A 27,461-nucleotide genomic window follows, 5' to 3' on the forward strand; every position below is an offset into this window, starting at 1 on the left:
TTGCCTTCTGGTGCTTTGGAGAACAGCTTGACTCCCTCTTCCTTGTGGCATCCCCTGAGATATTGGAAGTCTGCTATCATGTCCCCCCAAGTCCTTTTCATTAAACTAGATATGTCCAGTTGCAGCAACTGTTTTTAAATATGTTTTAGTCTCCAGTCCCCTAATAATATTTGTTGCTCTTCTCTGCACTCTTCTGCTCTTCTCTGCATTCTTAGCACCAAAATCTGTTAGTCAAAAGCAGCTAAACTTATACAACTCAGCATCTGTTTGCTTCTTACTTTTTGGCCTCGAAACCAAGCCGAAATAAGGATCTGGCTTCTGCGCATTTCTTGGTAATGCTTACGACACTTCCATGCTCGGAAAGCTGCTTGGATTAAGGTGGCCAACTCCTGTACTCGCTGCTGGCGTCTTCTTTCCAAATCAAAAAGCTAGAAAGAAAGATGGAAAGTCACCAAGATGGACTGAGATGTGAGTACAGGTAGCATTTTACAGGTAGTCCTTGGCTCACAACCACAAATGGGACCATAACCTCTGTCGCCAAGCAATGTGGTTATTAAGTGAGCTTTGCCTGGTTTTATGACTATATTTGACACGGTTATGTGACTCAACACAGTTATTAAGTAAATCCAGGTTTCCCCATTGATTTTGCTTAACTCTGCCTGGAAAGGGTTAATAAATGCAGCTGCGAGAGCAATCATGGGCTTCCATAAATATGCCCATGTCACACCAACACTCCGCAGTCTGCATTGGTTGCCGATCAGTTTCCGGTCACAATTCAAAGTGTTGGTTATGACCTATAAAGCCCTTAATGGCACCGGGCCAGTTTATCTCAGGGACCGCCTTCTGCCGCACGAATCCCAGTGACCAGTTAGGTCCCACAAAGTGGGCCTTCTCCGGGTCCCGTCAACTAAACAATGTCGGTTGGCAGGGCCCAGGGGAAGAGCCTTCTCTGTGGCGGCCCCGACCCACTGGAACCAACTCCCCCCAGAGATTAGAATAGCCCCCAGCCTCCTTGCCTTTCGTAAGCTCCTCAAAACCCACCTCTGCCATCAGGCATGGGGGAATTAAGATAATCTTTCCCCCTAGGCTTCTCCAATTTATGCATGGTATGTTTGTATGTATGATTGGTTTTATAACAAGGGTTTTTAACTGTTGTAGTATTGGATTTTTATATTCTGTTTTTTGTCACTGTTGTTAGCCGCCCCGAGTCTACGGAGAGGGGCGGCATACAAATCCAATAAATAAATAAATAAATGCAAATCATGCGAACTGGGATGCTGCAACCAGCATAAATACATGCCAGTCATATCCCATGTGACTGTGGGGATGCTGTAAGGGTTGTAAGCAGTGAAGAACTACCAAAATGTTTACTACCATACTGTGGGCGTGGCTTATTCAGGACGCCCTGCATTTTGTTTCAACATCTTTCAGTGCAAATTGGGTGCTCTGGGGTGGAGCTCCACTTTCGCTACCCCCTGCGTTCCCCCCAGTCCAGGCAGTAGCCCACCCCTGGTTGTAAGCAGTGATGGGCTACCAAAATTTTTACTACCACACTGTGGGTGTGGCTTATGCATTTTCTTTCAACATCTTTCAGTGCAAATTGGGTGCTCTGGGGTGGAGCTCCAAATTTTGCTACTGGTACTGCGTTCCTGACCGTACCCGTAGGAGCCCACCCCTGATTGTAAGTCTTGGGACCTCTTGTAAGTTACTTTTTCAGTACCGCCATAATATCAAACAACTGTTCAACAAATGGTTATAAGTCAAAGGCTACCTATACTTCTTGAACCTAAGCCTAATTGGTTAAATGTCAGGGGGTCCTATTCTTTGTGCATTTTTTCTCGAGAATCTCATAAACTTTGTGAGGTTTGAAAGTATTTCCTGCAAAATGTCACTTTTCTCATTGTTTAGATATATGTCCTTCTTAGCACATTTTATTCCTTCTTCTTCTTTCAAGGAAGCACCTCCAGTAGGGCTACCAATTACAGGTGGTCCTCGACTTATGACCACAATTGAACCTGAAATGTTTGTCGTGAAGTGAAACATTTGTTAAGCGACTTTTGCCCCTTTTACGACCTTTCTCATCACAGTCGTTAAGTGAATTGTTGCAGTTATTAAATTAGTAACATGGTTGTAAAGTGAATCTGGCTCTCCCATTGACTTTGCTTGTTACATGATCGCAAAAGGAGATCACATGAGCACTCATCATAAATGTGAGTCAGTTGTCAAGTTTCTCAAGTGGCAATGATCACGTGACCATGGGGATGTTGCAATGATGCTAAAACTGCGAAAAACGGTCATAAGTCACTTCTTTCAGTGCTGTTGTAACAGTCACTAAATGAACTGTCGAACAATTGTAAGTCGAGGACTACCTGTAATATCTCCTTTAACACCTTCACACAGTTTTATTGACATGGCACATGAGGGATTTTGCCGTTGCTTTTGTTATGAAATGTTTTTATGATTTCCCTGACTTGCCTGCAGCCCTGGGATTTCTTGATGGTTCCAACACAACTAATCTGACCCTGCTTATTGCTCCATGCCAATCAAGATTAACTAGGTGCTGCCACTCCTTTAAGTAGCTCAGTTGATTAGTTAATGTAATTTGTAAAACTAAAATACATTCCTAAGGAATTGGAAGAGCAGTAGGAAGGTTTTGCCATTTTTTTCTTTTGTTTTAGTAAGAGATTGATAAGACTCCAGAAAACTTTAGATTTATTCATATCACACTGGATAAATATGAGCAGTTGCAGCTAAGTGGTAATTATTTTAACGGGTACTGGCAGGGTTGGCAATATTTTGCATGTTATTTCAGCACTTCTTTCCAAAACATTTGTTTCAATTGCTCTTTCTTGTTCTCCGTATGTAATTAAACAGCCAAATCTCGTTGAGCGCATCATATTATGATGAGCAAATCTTTCACTGTGTAATCAATACACCAGTGGAATTAAAAGAAAGAGGAAGCAGTGGCAAGAGTCTGGTGTTAATGAAGTGAGAGAACATAAAGGGAAAAAATGGATTAGCTGCACAGGCATATTTTTAGGAGGCATTAAAATCCCTGCTTTCAACTAGGAAATTCAAAGCAAGGTATTATCCAGCAGAGTCCTACAAGAAAAACCTTCTTTTTCTTTTACTCTTAAATAGCATGGGGATTTTGATCTCTTCAGCCTCCATTGCCCTGAAGTACCATTTGCTCACCGTGCATGGGCTTCGGATGAAAATCTTGGTGTGTCCATAGGCCACTTCTTTGAGGTCAATGGACAAACTGTCCAAGATGCTTTGAACGCCATCCCTGTACCAGAAATGAGAAGATATCAGATATTGCACGAGTAGGCAAATAAGTGATGTGGTCACAGGTTTGGAAAACAGCGGGGTGGCCACAGTTCCTAGGCCAAACATGAAGCAGTATTGGCTATGCCACCATTGACCAAATTCCCCAGATGGTGTCTCAAATTTAAAGACACTCATGCCCAGAGGTGGGTCCCTCCCGGTTCGGATCGATTCTAAAGAACTGGGAGGAACTTGGTGTCCTGGTGTCACTAGAACTGGCAGTGACCCAGGCGTGCCATGCCCCTGAGCTGGTACTCTGGGCGGCGCCATAGGCACCGCCATCTTGTTTTTTGCTTCTGTGCATGCGTAGAAGCTATTTTTAACTACTGTACATGCATGTGTGCCCTCACTTGGCATGTCCCTGAGTGAACTGGGAGTGCTAGAATCCAGAACCTGCCCCTATTTGTGCTTAGAATATATGTAGTCCTCATCTTATGGCCACAATTGACCCCCAAATTTCTGTTTTTAAGTGAGACATTTGTTAAGTGAGTTTTTCCCCATTTCACGACATTTCTTGCCAAGGTTGTTAAGTGAATCACTGCAGTTGATATATTAGTGCCATGGTTATTAAGTGAATCCCCATTTTGCCTTTGATGGCTTGTCAGAACACCAAAAGGGGATCACATGACCTTGAGACACAGTCACCGTCATAAGTTTGAACCAGTTGCTAAGCAGTTGAATTTAGATCACATGGACATGGGGTTACTACAAAAGTCGTGTGAAAAACAGTCATAAGTCAATTTTTTTCAGTGCTGTTGCACCTTCAAACAGTCACTAAATGAACATTTGTAAGTTGAGGACTACCTGTAGTTATGGGAAGCCCTGGTGATGTTCTCTGCAACCGTATCTGTTCATCACAACTTTTCAATATCCCTTTGAGGCACATTATACTGTATTAAACCATTGGCTTTCACCATCTGCTGAATGCTGAAGGTTATCACAAGCCCTTGCCAACAACAACTCCAGCACAGGACTTGGGCCTACCTTCCACTTCCTTTCCAGTGTGGCCAGGTCTCCTTGCTGAGTATCTTATAACGCTCCAGGCATGGCTCATACGCCTGCCTAAAGGCATAGCCAGCTCGCCGGACCTGCACGTTTTCCAACAGCCCAAGGTAGCGCACCTGTGCTCGGACCAGCCCATCGGTGAATACAGCCGGCATCTTGTTATCATTAGGCTTGATACACCTGACAGCAGAGGGAAGAGGAGCAGAGCCTTGCTGAGACAGAATAAACTAGTTAATACATTTACATAAAAGCCTAATGCAATTCAATCCTATATTGGAGTTCCTCACATGGAAGTAGACGTTCATTACCTGATATAATTGGGGTTCTTGGAATAGAGGTTTTTCATGAGGGTGAACACAGAGGCTTTGAACTGAGAACCGGCGGTAGGTGGGCGCTTGAGTGAGGCTTTTGGGGGGTCACCTTCAGGGAAGAGGCTGCGTAGAAGGGCATGCTTGGCCTTCCACATGGCTTGTGACAAGTCTCGAAACAGCAGGTCGTTGTTCTTCTCAATGAATCCAGTCACATTGTAAGTTACCTGTGGGAGAGACTTTTTTGTTTTCTACCCTTGAAAGATTCCTGCCTGGCTTACATTTCAGTCCTGACACAAAATACTCATTTAACTTCCCTGACTGAATTCTTTTAATTAGTTTTATAGTACTAAGAATCATAACACTAATGTACCTAGGTACACCAATATAACACCTACACTCTGTGAGCTGCATTGGCTTCCTATTAGTCTTCAAGGTATTGGTTGTTACCTACAAAGCCCAACATGGCTCAGGGCCAGACTATTTATGGGACCATCTCCTGCCGCATACCTCCTGGAGACTAATAATAGCACACAGAGTTGGCCTCCTCCAAGTCCCGTCGACTAAGCAATGCAGGTTGGCGGTGCCATGGGGGAAGGCCTTCTCTGTTGCTGCCCCGGCTCTATGGAATCAACTTCCCCCTGATGTCCGTACTGCTCCCACCCTGCTGGCCTTCCCTAAGGCCACGAAGGCCTAGCTTTGTGGGCAGGCCTGGGGGCCATGAATTGAAATCTATCATGGCCAAATTGTATGAATGGTATGCATGTATGCTGATTGGATAGTTTAACTATGATTTTTAATTAGGGTTTATAGTTTTAGACTGTATATTTGACTTGTTTTTATTGTATTTGTAATGTTATATTGTTGTAAGCTGCCTTGAGTCCTTTGGGATTGGGCAGCATAGAAGTCTGAATGAATGAATGAATGAATGAATGAATGAATGAATGAATGAATGAATGAATGAATGATATTGAGAACTGTTAGATAGGTGAGTCTTTGCACTGACAGAACTTAGTAGAGGGTTGACTTTTTAAATAGGGAACTTATATTCTGGCATTTTCAGTACCACTCCAGCTCAGCTTAAATAGAACAATTCAATTCAATTTTCAATTTATTAGATTTGTATGCCGCCCCTCTCCAAAGACTTGGAACAGCAAACGGACTTCTGAAAGCTCCTTTCAGAATCTAATGTGGCTGTCAGACAGCCAACCAATCACAATGCTTTAACTTCCCACTTGAAAAGCCTCTTGTGCTTAACCAATCAGGCTTCAGCATCAGCCTTCCTGGCCGATCATAAGTCAAGGACTTTGCGTTTCTGGTGGGGTTGTATGTCGAGGACTTATCAAGAACCTCCCCAAGGAGACCCAAGATCACCAAATTTATAAAACCGGGGTTATGTGCTCTGTGTCCCCACATACAGTGGTCTTCCTATTCTCTTACTTCTTTGCTTCCAGGAACTGAGAAAGACCCCAAACACTACTTGCCTTTCCAGCATAGTGTTGGATTCGAAAGCAGTTGACAGGTAAACTGGCATCCATGATGCGCTTGGCATTCTGGGTAACTCTGCTCTCATAACGCTGATGTTTTGCAAAGACTTGGTTAAGTTTGTTCAGGAATGTTTCTTCATTCACTTTCCCAGGGCGAAGGCACTCTTCATCCAACATAGCTAGAATTCCACTTTTGTTCTGTTAAAAGAGGTACCAATTTACAATGCTGTTCTCTCTCAACCATTGTAGGCAGTGGTGTTCTTTAAAAAAATATATATATATACCCTGAAGCTCCCCAGACCAAACCACATTTTGCTGATAGGGGCTCCTTGAAGCTATGGAGAGATTTGGAATGGGGTAGGGGCTCACGGACAGCTAGAAACTCTTCCTCATCAATTTTTCAAAGTTATTTTAGCATAGGTTCTAAGACAATACAGTGATACCTCATCTTACAAACGCCTCGTCATACAAACTTTTCGAGATACAAACCTGGGGTTTAAGATTTTTTTGCCTCTTCTTACAAACTATTTTCACCTTACAAACCCACCGCTGCCGCTGGGATGCCCCACCTCCGGACTTCTGTTGCCAGTGAAGCACCCGTTTTTGCATTGCTGGGATTCTCCTGCGGCTCCCCTCCAAGGGAAACCCCATCTCCGGACTTCCGTGTTTTTGTGATGCTGCAGGGGAATCCCAGCAGCGCAAAAACGGGTGCTTTGCTGGCAACGGAAGTCCAGAGGTGGGGTTTTCCATGGAGGGGAGCCTCAGGGGAATCCCAGCAGCGCAAAAACGAGTGCTTCAGCTGGCAAAGGTGTGAATTTTGGGCTTGCACGCATTAATCGTTTTTCCATTGATTCCTATGGGAAACATTGTTTTGTCTTACAAACTTTTCACCTTAAGAACCTCATCCCGGAACCAATTAGGTTTGTAAGACAAGGTATCACTGTATTACCAATCCTGGACCTATTTTAGGTATCGAAACTTCCCCATCCACTATGACTGTTTCTGAACCTTAAAATGCCCATATCTGGAGGATGCTAAGGTTTGGGAATAATGGTCTACTCTAAGCTTTCAAATTCCCAATGATTTGTGCAGATTTGCATCCAGGTTTCTTTAGTCAGAGTGCCCAAACTACCATACATTCTCTGGACACTTTACAGGCATTAACAAAAAGAATAGATTTGGCTGGTACTGGCATTGCCCCTGCTTCGCCCTCCCCTTTTTTGAAAGCAACTTACGTCTTCTATCAAGTTACAAATGATGCTGTTATCAAAATAATCCACATGGGTCCAGGTAATGCCCTGGGAGGGAGGAAAAAAAAGTTACATCAGCTATAAAAGGAAGTCTTGCGATATTCCTTATGACAATGTGTGTGTTGGAAACTCTAATGCCACATGACCAAGACAGAGAAGTGGCAGGGAAAAACACTTGAAACCAGCTAACAATGCCTAGATCTGATGCAAATTTCTCTGGAAGAAAGAGAAATCAGGAGATCACCCAATAGTGCTCCAGAATTGGCCAGGAATTTAGTTTCTTGTAGTTGATTATGGGTTGAATGCCTTGGGAAACAAGAAGTTAACAGTGAAATTTACAAGGTGCCCTTAATTATTTTTGCAGACTTCAGAGACATTTGACTGGTAAAAGTCTCATATTTTAAAACACTTTATGATTTAATTATTTTTAATTATTATGAAGGTTAAAGATCTCGGTGAGTGCTCCTTTAAAAAAAATTAGTAAGAGTTTTAAAGTGTTTCAATTTAGATCATGATCTAAGAAAGTTTTGAATAGGCAAAGGAAAATAGTAAAATTAATTAGATTAACAGATCAGAACTTCATAGCGCTGTTGATTGTTTGTTTTTAAGGATAGTAGTAATTGGATTATTAAAAGGTGTTTGATGACTGGAAACCCCTTATAGACTGTTTGCGGAAAACAGGGGGGAAAAGAACTTATGATATATGGTTTTGATGATTAGACAGGAAAGATTATAAAAAGAAGAGAGTTATGTTGTAATCAGAGAAATATATTTATAATTATACTGATAACTGCTGTAAAGAAGATTGGAAGGTATTTATTGTATCTTTTTTCTTTCTTTTCTTTTTTTAACTTTTAGATTTCTCCTTAATTTTTTTTCTTTCTTACATTTAATAAAGCTGTTTTTTTAAAAAAATAAAAGGATTGTTCACACCTTTTCATCATGGCGTCACAGTGATTAGAGTGCAGTACTGCAGGCTACTTCTGCTAACTACCGGCTGTCTGCAATTTGGCAGTTCAAATCTCACCAGGCTCAAGGTTGACTCGGCCTTTTAACCTTCTGAGGTGGGTAAAATGAGGACCCAAATTGTTGGGGGCAATATGTTGACACTGTGAAGCGGTATAAAAGTGTTATTGCTGTAATTGTGAACAGTCCCTAAACGAGGCAATCACTAAAGGAGGATTACCTATAGAACCAACTGGCTCTTCATTATGGACTACAATACACTGAGATGTATTTGTCCTGCAACATCACTTCGTTTTGTATCACTGATTCAGCCAAATCTGCCATTTCCTCCCTTGTGTAAAATCTATCAGAACCCCAGATTATTATTATTATTTTTTTAAAAAATCATTTAAGCTTGAGTTTAAGGAGGACCTCAGCACATTTGGATTGCTTGGTCTTTTTTTTTTTTTTTTTTTGGTGCAAAGTATGAACATTTCTATCAGTGAACCCAACCCAGATACAAAATAATGGGCTACCTCACGAATGTATTCCTCTTGTTCCTCCTTTAAGGTGAGCAGGATGAAGATCTGCTGCAGTTTCTCATTACAGTAATTGATAATGAACTGTTCAAAACTGTTATCCTGGGAAGAAGAGACAAGACAAATATCAAAAACCAAAGACAATAGACTAAAGGATGTGTGCAGCTACATTTAAAGTTCTACTTAGTTGAACAATCCTGATTACCTGCGTTGTCTAAGAAAAGGAACTGTCAGGCATGGGGAAAGTCCAGGCACTTCAAATGAACATAAACGTTTGTTGCGAGCTTATGTGCTCTACAAGAATCTGAACTAACATTCAAAGCAGTCAAACAGTCAAAGCTAATTAATGGTAGATCAGAACCCCAGAGTTAATGAAATTTAAGGTCGGCTGGACTTAATCTCTTGTGGGCACGAAGGGATTCAAGACTGATGATGCATTTGACCCTTCCCTTGAGTTCAGCCTGGTCATCTCCTACAGGCACTCAGCATTTGCTGAGAGTATTTTAACAGAATAACAGAATTGGAAAGGATCTTGGAGGTCTTCTACTTGAAGCTTATCTACCAACGATTATCTCAGGCAGGAGACTGTATACTGTTCTGGACAAATGATTCCCCAATCTCTTCTTTAAAATCTCCAGTGTTGGTGAATCCACAATCTCCAGTGTTGGAGAATCCACAACTTCTAGTGCCAAGTTGATTAATGGTTCTCACTATCAAGAAATTTCTCCTTTGTTCCAGGTTGATTATTTCCTTGATTAGTTTCCATCCATTTCTTCTTGTCCTGTCTTCAGGTGCTTTGGAGAATAGCTCCTTTTTCTATTCTGCACTTGCCATGGTTTGTTTGTACTGCTTTCCTACAAGTCTGTATGCCATGGTTTGCTACAAGTCTGTATGCCATGGTTTGTTTGTACTGCTTTGCTACAGGTCTGTATGCCGCTCCGAGTCTACGGAGAGGGGCGGCATACAAATCAATCAATCAATCAATCAATCAAACAAACAAACAAACAAACAAACAAGCAAACCTCAGGCATATATACTTCAGGAGTGAAGTACCAAGGATGAAATGCTCCCGGTTCAGACGTCGGAGAGCCAATAGCGATCGCAGTGCAAGGCTTTGCCCACCCAGCTGGATTATGCCATTTGGGTTATTTTACCTTCTGCACATGCACAAAGCTTTCTGTGCTTGTGCAGAGAATAAAAGAGCCCAAATGGCAGTGTCTGGGCAGGTGGGTGAAATTTCGCGCTATGATCACTACGCCCAAACCGACAGCATTTCATAAGATTTAAGGCTATTATATTAATGCTGCAACTGTTTATTGTGGAACACAATATTATGGAATGCTAAACATAGTTTTCCCATGATAAAACTGATTAATAGTTTAATCAGTTTAATCACAGGAACACTATGTTCTGGCATCTCCTTTACTCTGTGTTTTGAAAGCATTCCCTAGGGCAGTGTTTTTCAACCAGTGTGCCGTGGCACACTAGTGTGCCGCGAGACATGGTCAGGTGTGCCGCGAAGCTCAGAGAGAAAGAAAGCAAGAGAGAGAGAAAGAAAGAGAGAGAGAAAGCAAGAGAGAGAGAAAGCAAGAGCGAAATAAAGCAAGAGAGAGAGAAAACAAGAGAAAGAAAGAGAGAGAAAGAGAGAGAAAGAAAGCAAGAGAGAGAGAGAAGGAGGGAGGGAAGGAAGGAGAGAGAGAGAAAGGGAGGGAGGGAGAGAGAAAGAGAGCAAAAAAGAGAGGAAGGAAGAGAAAGAAAGAGGGATAGAGAGAGAGAGAGAAAGAGGAAGGAAGGGAGAGAAAGAGGGAGGGAGAAAGAAATAGAGTGAAGGGGAGGAAGAGAGAGAGAGATAATTTTTTTGTCCAAACTTTTTTAGTCCCCCCCCCCCCGCTCAATGTGCCCCAGGGTTTCATAAATGTAAAAAATGTGCCGCGGCTCAAAAAAGGTTGAAAATCACTGCCCTAGGGAATTACTCTTCAGACCTGGCAAGGACATATCTGTGTCTTTCTTTCTTTCTTTCTTTCTTTCTTTCTTTCTTTCTTATCTATCTATCTATCTATCTATTTATTTATATAATAAAATGTCTATACCACCCATCTCACTTAAGTGACTTTGAGCAGTTTACAGCATAATAATAAAACTGTATAAATACACACACACACACACACACACACACACACAAAAGCATAAAGAAAGAACAGAACCAAAAACAGGTTAAAAACTGCCAAGTAAAGATAAAAATCAAGGCACAAAATTCAAGAAGCTAGGAGGTTAATAAGGCAGTAGTAGAGTCCTTAGACCAGTGTTTCCCAACCTTGACAACTTGAAGATACCTGGACTTCAACTCACAGAATCCCCCAGCCAGCATTTGCTGGCTGGGGAATTCTAGGAGTTGAAGTCCAGATATCTTCAAGTTGCCAAGGTTGGGAAACACTGCCTTAGATCACCAGCTATCCCTAGAGTTTCATCATATTTTTAGACCTCCATGCTTCTTGCTAGAGGTCTTAACACTCTTCTGGAAAACCAGAAGGGTAGGGGACTCATCTTGCTTCCATGAATTAGGGACTCCCTGGGGCTGAGAAAGTCTTCCTTCTAGATCCCACCAGTCAAAACATTTTGACTGACAGGATATGCAGCATGTCTTCCTTACTTCATGGGGTGGGTTGATGCAGGAGTTGGTTCCTCCGGGTTTAGACCAGATCGCCTGAACTGTTAGCGAGCTGCTAATTTTGGCCTCACGGATTTGGTTTATTTTTTATTTTATTTTATTTTTATTTTATTTATTTTGTCAAACAATTACAGAGTGGTAATTTGTACAAATAAAACATTAGATAAGTAATGATAAAAAGTAACAAAAGAAGACAATAGAACAGGGACGGTAGGCACAGTGGTGCGCTCATGCACGCCCCTTAAAGGCCTCTTAGAAAGGGGGAGAGGTCAATTGAAGATAGTCTAAGGCTAAAGGTTTTGGGATTAGGAGTAGAAACCACAGAATCAGGCAGTGCATTCCAGGCGTTGATTACTCTGTTGCTGAAGTCGTATTTTTTGCAGTCAAGTTTGGAGCGGTTGACATTTAGTTTAAATCGATTTCGTGCTGATGTGTTGTTGCGGTTGAAGGTGAAGTAGTCGTTAACAAATAGGACATTTCGGTATATATGATTTTATGAACTATAATTAAGTTGGAACGGAGACGACGGAGTTGTAAGTTGTCTAAACCAAAAATTTCAAGTCTGGCGGATTAAGGTATTTTGTTGTGAGAAGAGGAGTGAAGGACTCTTCTTGTGAAATATTTCTGGACTCTCTCAATTGTGTTGATGTCAGATATGCAATGTGGGTTCCATGCAGGCGAGTTGTATTCTAGGATTGGTCTGACAAATGTTTTGTAAGCTCTTGTTAGCAGTTCAAAATTACCAGAGAAGAAGCTGCGAAGGATTAGGTTAACAACTCTTAAAGCCTTTTTGGCAATGTTGTTGGTTCTTTTTGGTTCTGTTTGTGCCAGACAGTGCGTGCTGCCATATTTTTTTAGGAATTTGTGGTGATTTTTTCGTTGTTTGGATGACTCTCCTTGTCCTCTGCTTTGAAAAAAGCCCTCCCACCTGCTCCTGGGTTAATACCGACCTTTATTTCTTTGCCCGAAGCACAGCTGAGCAGCCCCTCAGCTGTTTTTCAGGCAAAAACACCTCCTCTGCAAGGTGACCCGTGCGAATGAAACATCACAATGCGAACCAGTGGTGAAAGGAAGTGGAACCCACCCTGGGTTTGATTTAATTGGGGAAAAATGATTCCTCAAGTATCCTAGGGCCATGCCATGAAGGGTTTGAATTGGATATGGAAGCAAACTGCATAGGAGAGGTGTTACATGTACCACCATATTTCTCAAGTGTTCTTTTGTCCTTCCTAAGAAGATATAATGTTTGTTTGTTTATTTGTTTATTTGTTTATTTGTTTGTTTGTTTGTTTGTTTGTTTCTTTGTTTCTGTATTTCTGTATTTCTGTATTTCTGTATTTCTGTATTTCTGTATTTCTGTATTTCTGTATTTCTGTATTTCTGTATTTCTTTACAGTATTTCTTTATTTCTTTATTTCTTTATTTCTTTATTTCTTTACTTCTTTACTTCTTTACTTCTTTACTTCTTTACTTCTTTACTTCTTTACTTCTTTACTTCTTTACTTCTTTATTTCTTTATTTCTTTATTTCTTTATTTCTTTATTTCTTTATTTCTTTATTTCTTTATTTCTTTACTTATTTATTTATTTATTTATTTATTTATACTTCTATGCCGCCCAATCCCGAAGGACTCGTGTCGGTTTACAATAACAATAAAAATACAGAAACAATAAAAAGAAGTTGAATATAATATCTAAAACTATAAAACCCACATTAAAAATCCCATAATTGAACAATCATGATCACATACAGGCATACCATTCATACGATTTGGCCATGTCGGTTGTTAGTTCATGGCCCCCAGGCCTGCCAGCAAAGCCAGGTCTTTGTGTCCTTACGGAAGGCCAGTAGGGTGGGAGTAGTACAGATATTAGGGCGGGGAGTTGATTCCATAGAGCCGGGGCAGCAACAGAGAAAGCCCTCCCCCCCATGGTCATGCCAATCTGCATGGCTTAGTCGACAAGACCTGAAGGAGGCCAACTCTGTGTGCTCTTATTGGTCTCTGGGAGGTATGTAGCAAGAGGCAGTACCATAAATAGTCTGCCCCTGAGCCATGTAGGGCTTTATAGGTAATAAGCAACACCTTGAATTGTTCCTGGAGACTAATAGGAAGCCAGTGCAGCTTGTGCAGCATAGGTGTTACACGGGTGTACCGAGTTACACCCATGACAGCTCTCATGGCTTCATTCTGGGCTATTTGCAGTCTCTGAACACTCTTCAAGGATAGCCCCATGTAGACCATATTGCAATAATCAAGACGGGAGGTGATGAGGGCCTGAGTGACACATCAGGTGTTAAACAAAGTTATTAGCATTTTGCAGGCTCAATGAGTCATTTCTCACTACATAACCAAGTTTGGAATTAATAACACTTTAGAAAGAACATTTGGTCATAGCCTGCAGAATTAGGGACAATCAGCTGGAAATCCTTTATCTTTGGTAGTTCCAAAATGGATAGAGAACAGTTTCCTCTCTTGATTTCAGATGAATGAATCTGTCTGTGTTGGTTTCTCTTCCTTGTGAATCTGTTATGTTCAGTTCTTACTATTTTTGCAGGTTGTCAATTTCATTTTGTCAAATTTCTGGTGGTTTTTTGTTTTTTTAAGGTCACACTAAATGAGCTGTAATTTGGTGCACAAATTAAGAAAGCATGCATCTCTCTTAAAGCAGCCACATCCTTTCAAAGCCTTACAGTACATAGCTTTGAAAACTGACTCAGTCCTCTGTTCATGTTCAGGAATTTATTTATTAGATTTCTATGCCACCCTTCTCAAGGTGACTCATAGCTGCGTACAACATTAAATATAACAATATGTAAGAAATCTAATAGCTATAAAAACATGAAAATGTACTAAACATTTTAAAAGACCCCATGTAGATTCACACACATTCATCCAATCCAATCATATCTTGTATCGGCTGGAGACAATCTCATCACTAACGGCCCCCATGCCCGCCGGCAATGCTAGTTTTTTAAAGCTTTAAAAAAGATCATCCATGTGTTCAAGAATACTTACCTGAAAAATCTCAAAACCATATATATCCAGAACACCCATCACTTTCTTCCGCTCAGTTGTTTTCACCTAAGATGAAGTGGAAATGAGGATTAATCCCAAAGAATCCCAATGTTCTGAATTTTCTCTTTTCACTGGGGCATTGCTTGTATGCTGAACCCAGATTACGAATACCAATTCTAGCATCATTGCTATGTTCTATCTTATTCCAAGTAGCTGCAAAGCAACATATAAAGCAGACTTGCCTGGTTTGGGTCCCTACAGTTTGGATGTGCTGTTGCTCCCATCATACACTAATAGCATGAGCAATGTGCAAGGATCATAGGATGCTTGAAGCCATGGCACCGACCTCTGGAACATCATCCCCATTGAGGTTAAATTGGGCCCCAACAATATCGGCCTTTTGGGGAACCTCAAAGACAGGTTTCTATCCCCAGGCCTGGGCTACCATGGTTGTATGGAGCTGGTGAGATGGCTATATTGTTCATAAGGTGTTGGTTGGTACTCTTTCGCATTTTGCACTTCATGTGCATTATATTTTATGGTTAATGGTTCCTTATTTTTAATTGCTGCAATTTATTTTTTGCTGGGTTTTTTTTGTTATGGTTGGTTTGTTATGCTTTTTGTTTTTTGTTTTCAACTTTGTGAGCCAAGTATTAGATAAATGTGACTGTATAAATCAAATAAAGGAAGTGACAGTGTAAAGTGGCAACATGTGAAATAACAGATCATAGCAGGCGGTGTACTGCATGGTGCATTCATTTCAGGGATTCAGACACTAAATGTATCCATGCAGCACTAAAATGCAACTTTTAGCCAATTGTGAAAGGGATTTGAATATTGAAAGATGGTATAATACGTGCAATTCACACAATTAAAACAAGTAAAAATAAGACCAGGGCCTGAAATTAGAAGCCCCTATGAAAAGCAGGAACAATTAAAGTGTTGCTTTCCAACTTTTATCCTCTCTACAAGCTTAAGAAGAAAATGAGATTGAAAGACAACATCTTGCCCAAAGATCCTCAGTGACAACAGCAAAAAGTCTTTTTTTATTTGTTAGGAACTTCCAAATCCTTAATGGGAATTTTTATTGTAACTTCTCCATCTATTGAAATAAGGCTGCCTAGGTCAGCAGACCTCACAAGAAGAAATCAAAGAACACCTTTTCTAACTAGTAAATGGAATTAAAATCTGTAAGGTTTTGTGAGCTTCAGTTCACTTCATCAAATGCTGCCCTGTGCATCTGAGCTGCAATTCACAAAAGCTTGTGGTTTTTACGAAAACGTGCTAATCGGAAAAGATTGTTAGATTTTGTTAGTACTATGTATAAAACAGTTGGGTTTGCCATATTATAAACAAACTAACAATTAATGTTTGTATGTATTGAAGTACCATAGCTTTAAAGAGGTAGTGCTGCAAATTGCCATAAGAGGGAACCAGAAAGCATGATTCTCTCTCTTTGCTCTCTCTGTTCTTTCTGCTGATTCACTGTGACTAATGTAGTAAGCTCTGTGTTAGTTTGATGTATTTGTAAGCTGTAATGTAGGTCTGTTATACAAGACAAAGACAGGATTGTAATATTATTATTGTATTGATAGATATTGACTGATTTGAATGCGTATGACTGGACTGTTTAACTTGATTGTGCTATTTCTAAAAGTAAACTCTAATTTGAACTTTAATGTATCTGTTTTGTATGACTGAATAATTACTCGTAGCTCCTAGATATCTGCTGGAATCCCACATTTTCCTCTGTGCATGTCCTTGACAACTCAAGGGTTCTGCACACTCCTGATTTTTTTGCATCAAATCTGATATGGCTCTTTTACAACGTCTATTCTAGAAATCTATTCTTGAAACCAAATATTGAAAGTTTCCCTCTTATACCAAAAAGTAATGACAATTTTTAGTTTCTTTCTCACCTCTCTCATCTTTCCAGACCAAGCTGCTGTTTTCATAATGGCTGTTGCATACCTTTTAAAAAGCTATCGTTCTCTAACTGGGACATCTTTGTGTTCTTTTCCATGGATAAAGCTTTAATTTCTATACACTTCATGCTTTTTCAACAAAGAGTGAAAACTAATACAATGCTCTATTCACATTTGTCCAACACAGTGCCTCCAGATGTCCTAGATTACAATTTGACTTAAAAGGCCATGGCCATACATATTAGTTACTAATTCCGAGTGTTAGCTCTATACAAGGTTGGCGAAAGCTCTCTCAAAAGATCTCATTCAATTATTACGAATGGAATCTAAATATATTTTAGGAAGCATACATAGGATGAGGCATACTCACTTTGATGCTCTCGTTGATTCTGTTAATAAGCCAATTAAAGAGACGGTTATAAATATTCTTTGCTAGGGCATCCCGCACGTAGTAGCCCTGGGAGCAAAGACAGTGGTGGTTAGTCATTCAGAAGCTAAGAAAGACTAAAAATTGAGTGTGTGGGGGAAATTAGTCCTAGAACTTGGATTAGAATCATTCCAGATTTGAACATTCATTGGACATATCTACAGGTTTGAACAACATTTAAAGCCTTTTTAGTTCTATCAGTTACTCTCTGCATACCCATGAAAATTGTAGAATCTTGATATCCACTTTAACACACAGAACTAATATTCTCATTGTTGTTCAAAGCGAGATGGTGCAACAAAGAACACACACACACACACATACACAGAGAGAGAGAGAGAGAGAGAGAGAGAGAGAGAGAGAGAGAGAGAGAATGGATACAAACAAGTGGCATTTGGGGAGTAGAGACAGATACGGTAAATTGATTGGTTTCCTATTTTTTCTTTGTTTGCTTCTACTGTTCATCTGTTTACATGCTGTTGTCTCACTTAATTGAAGCCTGTTTACAGTTATAAAGCTGTAACAAACATTCAACTAAAAACAATATCTCAAAATCCCCTCAGGCCATTGTCCATCTAATTGGGGTTCTTCTCACCAAAGGCCCTAAGAGAGACCACAGTTTTCACTGCCTTCCAGGTTCTAAACAAGATGAGACCATGCTGACTAGAGTTGGTCAGCTGTTTCAGAGTGAAGGAGTTGGCTGTAGGCTAGACTGGAAATTAAGAACAAGAAACAAAAAAAACCTGGAAGACAACTATGGCAAAGCCCTTCAGTATGTTTGACTAGAAAGCTATGTAGACATGTAATCTCTAGGTGTTGAGCTCAACTTTAACCCTGCTGTTCTGTAAAGTAACAAATCTTATGTTCCCGGGTCACCCTGACCCGGATCGAAAACTCTTCATTTGCAGTGCTTATGTTTGGTCTTTTTGAAAGCTTTTTTCACTTGGAAAGTAGTCTGAACATTTCTGCACACAATGATATGAAAATTGAAATGAAAAAAGTAAATCTTATTGGTTTATTTTGCGGATATAATGCACGCCGCCCCCCTGTTTTTGTGAAATTTTTTTCAATTTATGGATAGTTTTGCTTGCAAAATGCATTCTATTTTACTAAAGTTGGTATGGGATTGGTAGCTTGAACATTTCTGAACATAATGATATGAAAATTGAACTGGAAAAATTGATGCATATTGGTTTATTTTGTTGATGAAATGCACGCCCCCCCCCGTTTTTTTTAAATAGTCTTCACTTTATGGATAGTTTTGCTAGCAAAATACATTCTATTTTACTAAAGTTGGTGTGGGATTGGTAGGTTGAACATTTCTGAACATAATGATATGAAAATTGAACTGGAAAAATTGATGCATATTGGTTTATTTTGCACATAAAGTATGCCTCAATTATTTCAATTTATATAAACATTATGCTGTTAATTTCAAACTTACATACTTTTTTTTAGTAAAATGGATTTGTTTCATAAAATTAGTTCTCTGGCTACAATGTGGTTGATTTTCAAAAGGATATTCCAAATATTTCTAGACAAATATGTATAAACAGTGACAATAATGGCACACAGCAAGGCCGAGGGGGGGTGGCCCTTTTGTGGCAAAAATAAACCAATAAGAACCATTTTTTTCAGTTCATTTATATTTTTCTTATATTCAGAAATGTTCAATTTAGTATATCAAACCTTTTGGGGGAAAATTCCTTAGGGATTTGTAGCCTTAAAAAATAGAAATTGACACGAAATTAAAAAAGGATGGGGGGAGGGGCTTTTTGATCAAAATAAAAATATAAGTCTCAATTTTTCCAGTTCAATTTTCATATCATTATGTTCATAAATGTTCAAACTAGTTTTCCAGTTGAAAAAGTTTTCAAAAAGATCAAATTCAAGTACCTAAAAAAAATATTTTTGGTCCGGTCACATACGAACAGAAACAGATTCAAAGTTATGATTTTTTTTTGCCCAGAAAACAATTAGCCACCACCCCAAAAATATTTTTTGATGATCAGCATTGTTAAATTGAGTAAATGAATGCCTAAGATTTTAAAGAATATTTCGGATTTGGAGCATAAAAAAATAAAAAGTGAAAATGGTTGCAAGCAGCCAAGGGGGGGGGCTTATTTCTGATGTTAAAAAACCAATAAGAATCATTTTTTTCAGTTCCTTTATATTTTTCTTATATTCAGAAATGTTCAAGCTACCAATCCCACACCAACTTTAGTAAAATAGAATGCATTTTGCAAGCAAAACTATCCATAAATTGAAAAAAATTTCACAAAAACGGGGGGGGCGTGCATTATATCCGCAAAATAAACCAATAAGATTTACTTTTTTCATTTCAATTTTCATATCATTGTGTGCAGAAATGTTCAGACTACTTTCCAAGTGAAAAAAGCTTTCAAAAAGACCAAACATAAGCACTGCAAATGAAGAGTTTTCGGTCCGGGTCAGGGTGACCCAGGAACATAAGATTTGTAACTTTTTTTGCCCAGCAAAAACTAAGCCCCCCATCCCCCAAAAAAAATTCTCATAGAGAGAACCCCTGAAATGATGAACCTACATGAAATTTCAAGTTTCAGATATGCAGGGAAAATTTTTTACAGGGACTCAAACTTGGCTTCGGGTCACATACGACCCGAACAGAACAGCAAGATTTGTGTTCCCCCCCCCCCCCCAAAAATCATATTCTTCCCGAACTGCTATTTCAGGACAGTTGTGTTTCTGCTCTGCTTTCTTCTTTCATACTATTCAAATTAGCTTGTCCAACATCTAATTAATTCAACAGTTCCTGTCCTGCTAAATCAAATTCACATCAGTCAGGCTGCATTTTTCCTAAAGTCAGCTAACAAAACACTCACCATACTAAATATTAAAATAAGATAAAGCATATTTCAAGAGCAACATAGTAATGAAAACTACCCAGGCTCTCTCTTTTCAAAGACTCCCTGGAATAAATTATCAATCGTTTTATGTTAGCCTGATGGTTCTTCTGGAGAAGAAAACTAAATCCAGATATAGTGTTACCTGCAAACATCTGAGTAAATTTTATTTATTTAATTTATTTGTCAAAACATGTACAGTGTTCCCTCGATTTTCGCGGGTTCGAAATTCGCGAATAACCTATACCACGGTTTTTCAAAAAATATTAATAAAAAAAATACTTCGCGGGTTTTTTCCTATACCACGATTTTTCCCACCCAATGATGTCATATGTCATTGCCAAACTAATAATTTTTGCAAATAAATAACAAAAAAATAATTATTGTTAATAAATAATTATGTTTATAAATATCAGGATCACTAAGTATCTTATTCAATGGTGAGCACTAGCAATAATGGTGGGTAAATGGTTGCTAAGGGAATGGGAAATGGTAATTAAGAGGTTTAAAGTGTTAAGGGAAGGCTTGTGATACTGTCCATAGCCAAAAATGGTGTATTTACTTCCGCATCTCTACTTCGTGGAAATTCGACTTTCGTGGGCGGTCTCAGAACGCATCCCCGTGGAAATCGAGGGAACACTGTACAAGATAACAGATATGGTATAAACATAAACAAAAGCAAAGTAGGTATAGGTAAATTTGGAAAATAGGATAGTAGGACAGGGACGATAGGCACAATGATGCGCTTATGCACGCCCCTTACAGACCTCTTAGGAATGGGGAGAGGTCGACGGTAGACAGTCTAAAGTTAAAATTTTGGGGGTTTGGGGAAGAAACCACGGAGTCAGGTAGTGCATTCCTGGCGTTGATCACTCTATTGCTGAAGTTGTATTTTCTGCAGTTGAATTTGGAGCGGTTTACATTGAGTTTGAATCTCTTGTGTGCATGTGTGTTGTTGCGATTAAAACTGAAGTATTCATTGACAGGTAGGACATTGTGGCAGATGATTTTATGAACTACATTTAGCTCTAAGTTATCTAACCCAAAATTTCAAGTCTGATGGAATGCCTGGCACCTTGTTTTTATATTTGAACCTATGAACCTGTGCTTGTAGTATGTGTTATGCTGAGTACCCTGCACACTTCTCAGCATGGAGCAGAATGATCACAACAAACAGAATTATCCCAACTAACACTTCTGCTTGTTGAACCAGCCATATTTCAGCGAGCTCATGTACACAAATCTGCTCGGCACTTACTTGTGAGACATTCAGGGATGTCACCACCTTTTCTTGATGGGTTTCCACTGTGCGAGAAGACAAAGCTTGTTCCAGTACCATTTCATCCAGTTGGATCAGCTGACAGATCTCTTGTACCACTGTAGACGTATAATATGGAGGAAACAGTACTTTTTTATTTTTATTTTTTATTTATTTATTTTGTTCAATACACAATGAGAGTTTTAGTGGGTATATATATATATATATATATATATATATATATATATATGTTTTCGTAAATTTTCACGGGTATATGTATGTAGATTGTTCTGAGTTCGGGCTTTGCCCTGTGTAATGTTTTGCATGTCTATGCGACGTTTCGGCGAAATCACATTCATCATCATCAGGCTGAAGTTCCAATCTTTGTGTTGTTGTAAACAACACAAAGATTGGAACTTCAGCCTGATGATGGTGAATGTGATTTCGCCGAAACGTCGCATAGACATGCAAAACATTACACAGGGCAAAACCCGAACTCAGAACAATCTATATATATCAAGAATAGTCCTAAAAATGCGAGTTCCAGGTATGTGTGTGAATGATGAGGCAGCAGCCATCTCAATCACCGGAACATAGAAACTTTAATAAAACCACTTAGCTTTCGTTAGCGTGCTGCTAACTTCGTCAGAGTATTAAAATGCCATGGGAGACAATCACCTTTATAAAGCATTATTCAGTCTGCTCATTGCCCGCGTCATAGGGCCACACCCTTCCCTCCCCTCTGCGGCAAGCCTAATTATGGGCTTGCTCATGCTGGCTAAAGGGGGATCTACCGCTTTTACTCGTGTCTGTTGCCTCTTTCCCTCCCCAAGGGAGGAGGTGGAGTTATGAGGCAGTGGTTCGAAGGTGTTCGGCATTACTTTCCCCCCCCCCCATTATCGTTGTTACTTTCTATAGTGGTACATGTCTGCTCTTGCAATTTTTTTGCCCATGCCCTCGTCTTAGGTCTGCACTGTTCTAATCCCCCCTTGTCCCCTGTGTTGGAACTGCATTGTGCCCCTCCCCCTCTACCACCATGTTGCTCCAGTATGTTCCCTTGCTTCCCGTTGGGGGTTGCTCTACCCTCATTTAGCTGGTTTCTTTGCCTGGTCTGGGGAATTCTATTAGGGGCTTTATCCAATCCTAATGACCTATCCCCTTTAAGTCGTTGCTGGTGCCTTAAAGCCTGGTATGCCGATGGCATATCAATATGTCTATTTAAAGAATTTTCATTAGAGAACCAGGCTTCTTTTAGGAGGCGACCTCCCTTGGTTTCATCTCGCGCCAGAATCTCAGTTCCCTGGAAATCGAAGCCATGATCCTGCTCCTCCATGTGTATCCAAATCTGGGAACGCTGTTCATGACGTCGGACCGCCAATTTGTGTTCGTGTATACGAGTTCTCAATCTTTTTGCCGTTTCCCCCACATAGTGGTGTGCACAATTATTGCAGTTTATACGGTAAATTACCGAGGAGGACTCCTCCTTCACTAGGGTTTCCTATATTTGTTTTCGTAGATTTTCACGGGTATATGTATGTAGATTGTTCTGAGTTCGAGTTTTGCCCCGTGTAATGTTTTGAGTGTCTATGTGACGTTTCGGTGAAATCACATTCACCATCATCAGGCTGAAGTTTTAAGCTCCGTGCTGTTGTAAATATGGAATGTTTGCAACTGTCATTTGTTCCTTATATATAGTTTTGGGGGTGGAGATTTGGTTTGAATGTAGCAAATAGATTGGGTGACTATGTTTTAGTGATTTGATTGGTTGGTGGAATCACAATTGCTTGAAGGATTGACATGGTGATGATTATGATATGTTTTTTTTGTTTAAGGCTGCTTTCCAAATCTCTGGTAGGCAGGACGTGTCATCTCTTTTATTCATGCAGAGGGGGTGTTTTTCTATCTCTATTGCTTCCATAGTAATTCTTCTGTATAAATTTTCTGTTTTGGAAAGTAATTTAGTTTTTTCAAAGTCAATTTCATGCCCTGTTTTTTTAATGTGATGGACAAGGGAGGAAGTCTTTTCTTCTTTTTTAACTGCATTCTTATGTTCTGCAATGCGTGCGCTCACTCTTCGATTGGTTTGTCCAATGTATGTGGCTGCACATGTTTTGCAAGGGATTTCATAGATTCCTTGGTGTTCTAGTAGGATGTTTGATATTTTTTGGTTAGTGACAAATGAAGTTTTGATATTATGTTTGTGTAGAATTTTACTAATTTTGTCTGTGGTGCCCTTGATGTAAGGGAGGAGGGTGGTACCATTATCCTGTTCTTGGTCTTGATTTTTTGGGGGTGTCTCTTTTTTGATTAGGTTTGTAATAGTTTTCCTTTCAAATCCATTAGAAATTAATACATCTATGAGTTTGTTCAATTCAGTTTTTAAGTGCTCATGGTCAGCTAGGCGTTTGGTTCTGGTGATGAGAGTTTTGGCTACTGAGGTGATCTGTGCTGGGTGGTGGTGGTAGTGTGCATTTAAATAATGCAAATTATTTAAATTATTATCTATAAAAAACCCAATGGCACCCTAGGACACACCATCTACCAAAAGAAAACCCATACCAACTGTTATTTAAATGCACACTCCCACCACCACTGACGGCAGAAAAAGACCTCCTGGTCCATCTAGTCTGCCCTTATACTATTTCCTGTATTTTATCTTAGGATGGATATATGTTTATCCCAGGCATGTTTAAATTCAGTTACTGTGGATTTATCTACCACGTCTGCTGGAAGTTTGTTCCAATGATCTACTACTCTTTCAGTAAAATAATATTTTCTCATGTTGCTTTTGATCTTTCCCCCAACTAGCTTCAGATTGTGTCCCCTTGTTCTTGTGTTCACTTTCCTATTAAAAACACTTCCCTCCTGGACCTTATTTAACCCTTTAATATATTTAAATGTTTCGATCATGTCCCCCCTTTTCCTTCTGTCCTCCAGACTATACAGATTGAGTTCATTAAGTCTTTCCTGATACGTTTTATGCTTAAGACCTTCCACCATTCTTGTAGCCCGTCTTTGGACCCGTTCAATTTTGTCTATCTATCTATCTATCTATCTATCTATCTATCTATCTATCTATCTATCTATCTATCTAATATATATATATAAAATCTCAAATGTTTTTAGCTGAAATTTTAAAATTAAGGGAGACTAGGATGGTACCATTTCAGCCTTGTTCTGGCCTCATCAGCTAGTCACACCCTTCCTTACTGGGATTCGATCTGGCAGCTCTGCCTTGTAAGGCAGAGAATTAACAGTCGAGCCATCAGGCCTGATGCATTTGACCCCACCCTCGGGCTCAGCCTAGTCATCTACAGACATTGTCTGATATAACAACAACAAACTGTTGCAGGTTTCTCTGACTTCCTCTCTACTTTACTGACTGCTGGAGGCAAGGCTGGAGAAACTCAAAAGTGGAGCATTACATATTATTTAGTCCGATATTAAAGAAAGGACATCAGATGTAGCTCTTTCTCTTTGAGTAGTAGATGTTCCTCTGGAACAATTAGTCTGAGAAATCCATATGGCTTCCCTAACAGCCTTACATCAGTGGTGGATTCCTCCCAGTTCTTTAGAACTGGTAATGGAAATTCAGCACTGCTCACCGAATCGGCAGTGATGACAGGCAGTCCATGCTCGCAAACCAGTCCTCCAGTCACCATAGATTACCAAACCCCCCCCCCCCAATCCTCTGCTCATATGCAAAGCTTTTGCACATGCATAGAGGATCATTTCTGGGAGGGGCTGCAATGCGAACCAGTGAGCTGTTTTCCACAAGGCAGGTGATGTTATGTGCGACTTCTAAAGCAAAGCTATTTTCAAGGGGATGACAACCTGGCTTCCCTGTGTAGTGTGCCAGGGATGAGATTGTTAAGGCAACACAACAGGGAAGGTGAAAAATCACAAAAGAACTGTTTTCAGGTTCCTGTGTAACCCTGGAAATGATCCTTCTCTTCTATTTACCTTTGTCATTCTGGATAACACAAGCTTGCGTCCCACCAGCTTGAAATTGCTCTTCAAATTGCAAATTGCCGAGTTTGAGGATGACAGCTGTCACCTCCAGCAGCTCTGTCATCTCTGAGGGTGTGAACCCAATGGCTCGCATGGCATCCTGCATGAAAGAAGTTCCAGGGAAGAGCATGAGCCTCAGAAAGAGCATGGCCCACCTCTCTCTGCACCCAAGGAAAGCCGTATGTGCCCAATGGCACTGAGATGGAAAGGAAAGTCAAGTGGTATTTTCAAGGAATACCCAGTGAAAAGAACACATTTAGATTGTTCAGCTACATAGAATTCAAAAGGTCTCGAGACCTTTTGTAGAAAAATAATTTTAAAAGCAGGACCTGTAACAGCAGGGCAGAATGGCTTCTATTTAAGAAGCTCTGGTTCAGAATGGAATTTTATTGGCCAAGTGTGATTGGACACACAAGGAATTTGTCTTTGGTGCACATACATAGTGTGCATAATGAATAGTGAATAATGCATGAATAGTGCATACATAATGAATAATGAATTCTCCTTCCATCCAATTTCTCTGTTTCCCCCCTGCATTTTCTAACTACGGGGCATGGTCAGTTTCCCATTAAAGTTTTGTTTTGGGGTTTTTTTTGGGGGGGGGGGGTATTTCTCTCTTTGTTTTCTTTCTTTCAAGTTGTTTTGCAGTTCCATAGATCACTGATTTCACCAACTGGCTGGTGCCTCCCTCTTTTGTATGGTGGTGGGTGGGTTTAGTGTGGTTTTGGTAATGCAGAAGTCCAACTTTGGATAATTACTAGCTGCTACTATGCATAGGAGGGTGGGTTTTGTTTTGTTTTTTGCTCTTAATCAATATAATTCATTCATTCACATTTATTTTGTTTATTTATTTTATTTATTTTCAGGCGGTGTACAAGATAAAAAAAATACAAAATCTTTTAAAAATCCCAAATATTAAGAACCATTCATCCGTAATACATTCAACACAGTAACGGGCAGCCAAAATTTTTACTGCCACACTGTGGGTGCGGCTTATTTTCTGGGTGTGGCTTAATGGTCATGTGATTGGGTAGGAGTGGCTTGCCAACCATGTGACCAGGTGGGAGTGGCTTGAACGAATATCATTCTTCAAGTGAACTCTTAAGTCCTCGACTTACAACCTTACCAGTGTCACTCCCTGGAGCAACAATTTGCTTTGCGTTTCCCACACTCTCCTTCCTGGGTTGCCCCCCCCCACTTCAGGTGTGGTAGCTAGGTGAACGGGTGCTGCCAGAAGCATAAATGCTGCCAGCACCACTTCCATCCACGCCTTCTGCTTGCACCTCAGTGGGAGGTGGCCGCGGGAGGCTGGAGAGGAACTGGGCAGTAGAGTGGGAACCTCATCCGAGGCTAGGAAGGAGGAAAGAGGAAAAAAGCAAGGAGCGCAGACACAGCAGCACCAGGGGAAAAAAGGAGAGCCGAGCCGAGAACGGTAATCCAGGAAGGGACTGCCGCCAATCAGCTGGTGCTGCGCACACAGCTTCATTTCCGCCGGTGGAACTGTGTTCCACCCCATCCTGCCTGCTGCCCACCCCTGATTCAACACCACTAACATACAATAAGCCAGAGCAGAGTGTAACACTTAACGGTCCCAAACCTGCCAGCAAAGGCGTGTTTTTAAAATCTTTCAAAAGGCCAGCGGGGTGGGGGCAGTATAAATCTCTGGAGGGAGTTGGTTATATTGTCTCTTGCACAAAGAGTATAATGTGACACATACCTGAACAGCTTTGAAGTTGGCTGCATCATCAATGCCCTGCAGGCTTGCAGCCTCCTTGTTGAGATAGTTATAAAGGCTGAATTTTCTTTCAAGTTTCAGCTGTTCTGTTGAAGAGAAGGAATCGTGGGAATGGAGTCCTGAGTAGAACCCGCTCCAGTCAAGGGTGTTTTTTTTCAGATGCTATACAGATAGTCCTCAACTTACAGCAGTTCATTTAGGGATTGTCCAAAGTCACTTTTTAAAAAGACACTAAAAGAAGTGACCTATGACTATTTTTCACATTTATGACCGTTACAGCATCCCTGTGGTCACGTGATCAAAATCCAGACACTTGGCCTTGGACTTGTATTTATGAGGGTTGCAGCATCGTGGGGTCTTGTGATGACTTATTGTGACCTTCTGATAAGTAAAGTCAATGGAAAAGCCAGATTCATTGAACAACCATGCTGCAAACATAACAATTGCAGTGATTCACTTAACAAATGTGTCTAGAAAGATCATGAAATGGGGCAAAACTCACTTAACAAATGTTGGCTGTAAGCAGAGGACTACCTCGAATACCTTTTCAGTTCTCATGTGCCAATCAGTTTCAAGCTAGACATTCCATATCTTGCCTTTAATATGACTTGGTATTTTTGGCGGAAAGGAGTGACTTGCATAACTGCATTGACCATGATCTGATATCTGTTGTGAGCC

At 40.2% G+C, this 27,461-nt stretch overlaps 1 protein-coding gene across 2 annotated transcripts in view; it reads right to left on the bottom strand.

Moving 5' to 3' along the window:
- LOC139161561 (unconventional myosin-Ia-like) overlaps nt 1–27,461 on the bottom strand; it is an 85,728-nt gene that overhangs the window by 51,484 nt on the left and 6,783 nt on the right. For both annotated transcript variants that reach the window (XM_070740849.1, XM_070740850.1), the window contains 12 exons: nt 26,766–26,869; nt 25,001–25,148; nt 21,038–21,156; nt 16,841–16,927; nt 14,546–14,611; nt 8,859–8,963; nt 7,363–7,425; nt 6,125–6,325; nt 4,641–4,867; nt 4,312–4,512; nt 3,196–3,289; nt 279–428 (listed from right to left, as the gene is read on the bottom strand). In XM_070740849.1, coding sequence (XP_070596950.1) covers nt 279–428; nt 3,196–3,289; nt 4,312–4,512; nt 4,641–4,867; nt 6,125–6,325; nt 7,363–7,425; nt 8,859–8,963; nt 14,546–14,611; nt 16,841–16,927; nt 21,038–21,156; nt 25,001–25,148; nt 26,766–26,869 — 1,565 coding nt within the window. The remainder of the gene's footprint in view (nt 1–278; nt 429–3,195; nt 3,290–4,311; nt 4,513–4,640; nt 4,868–6,124; nt 6,326–7,362; nt 7,426–8,858; nt 8,964–14,545; nt 14,612–16,840; nt 16,928–21,037; nt 21,157–25,000; nt 25,149–26,765; nt 26,870–27,461) is intronic.

The sequence above is a fragment of the Erythrolamprus reginae genome, chromosome 2 (assembly GCF_031021105.1).
Source record: "Erythrolamprus reginae isolate rEryReg1 chromosome 2, rEryReg1.hap1, whole genome shotgun sequence".
Taxonomy (NCBI): domain Eukaryota; kingdom Metazoa; phylum Chordata; class Lepidosauria; order Squamata; family Dipsadidae; genus Erythrolamprus; species Erythrolamprus reginae.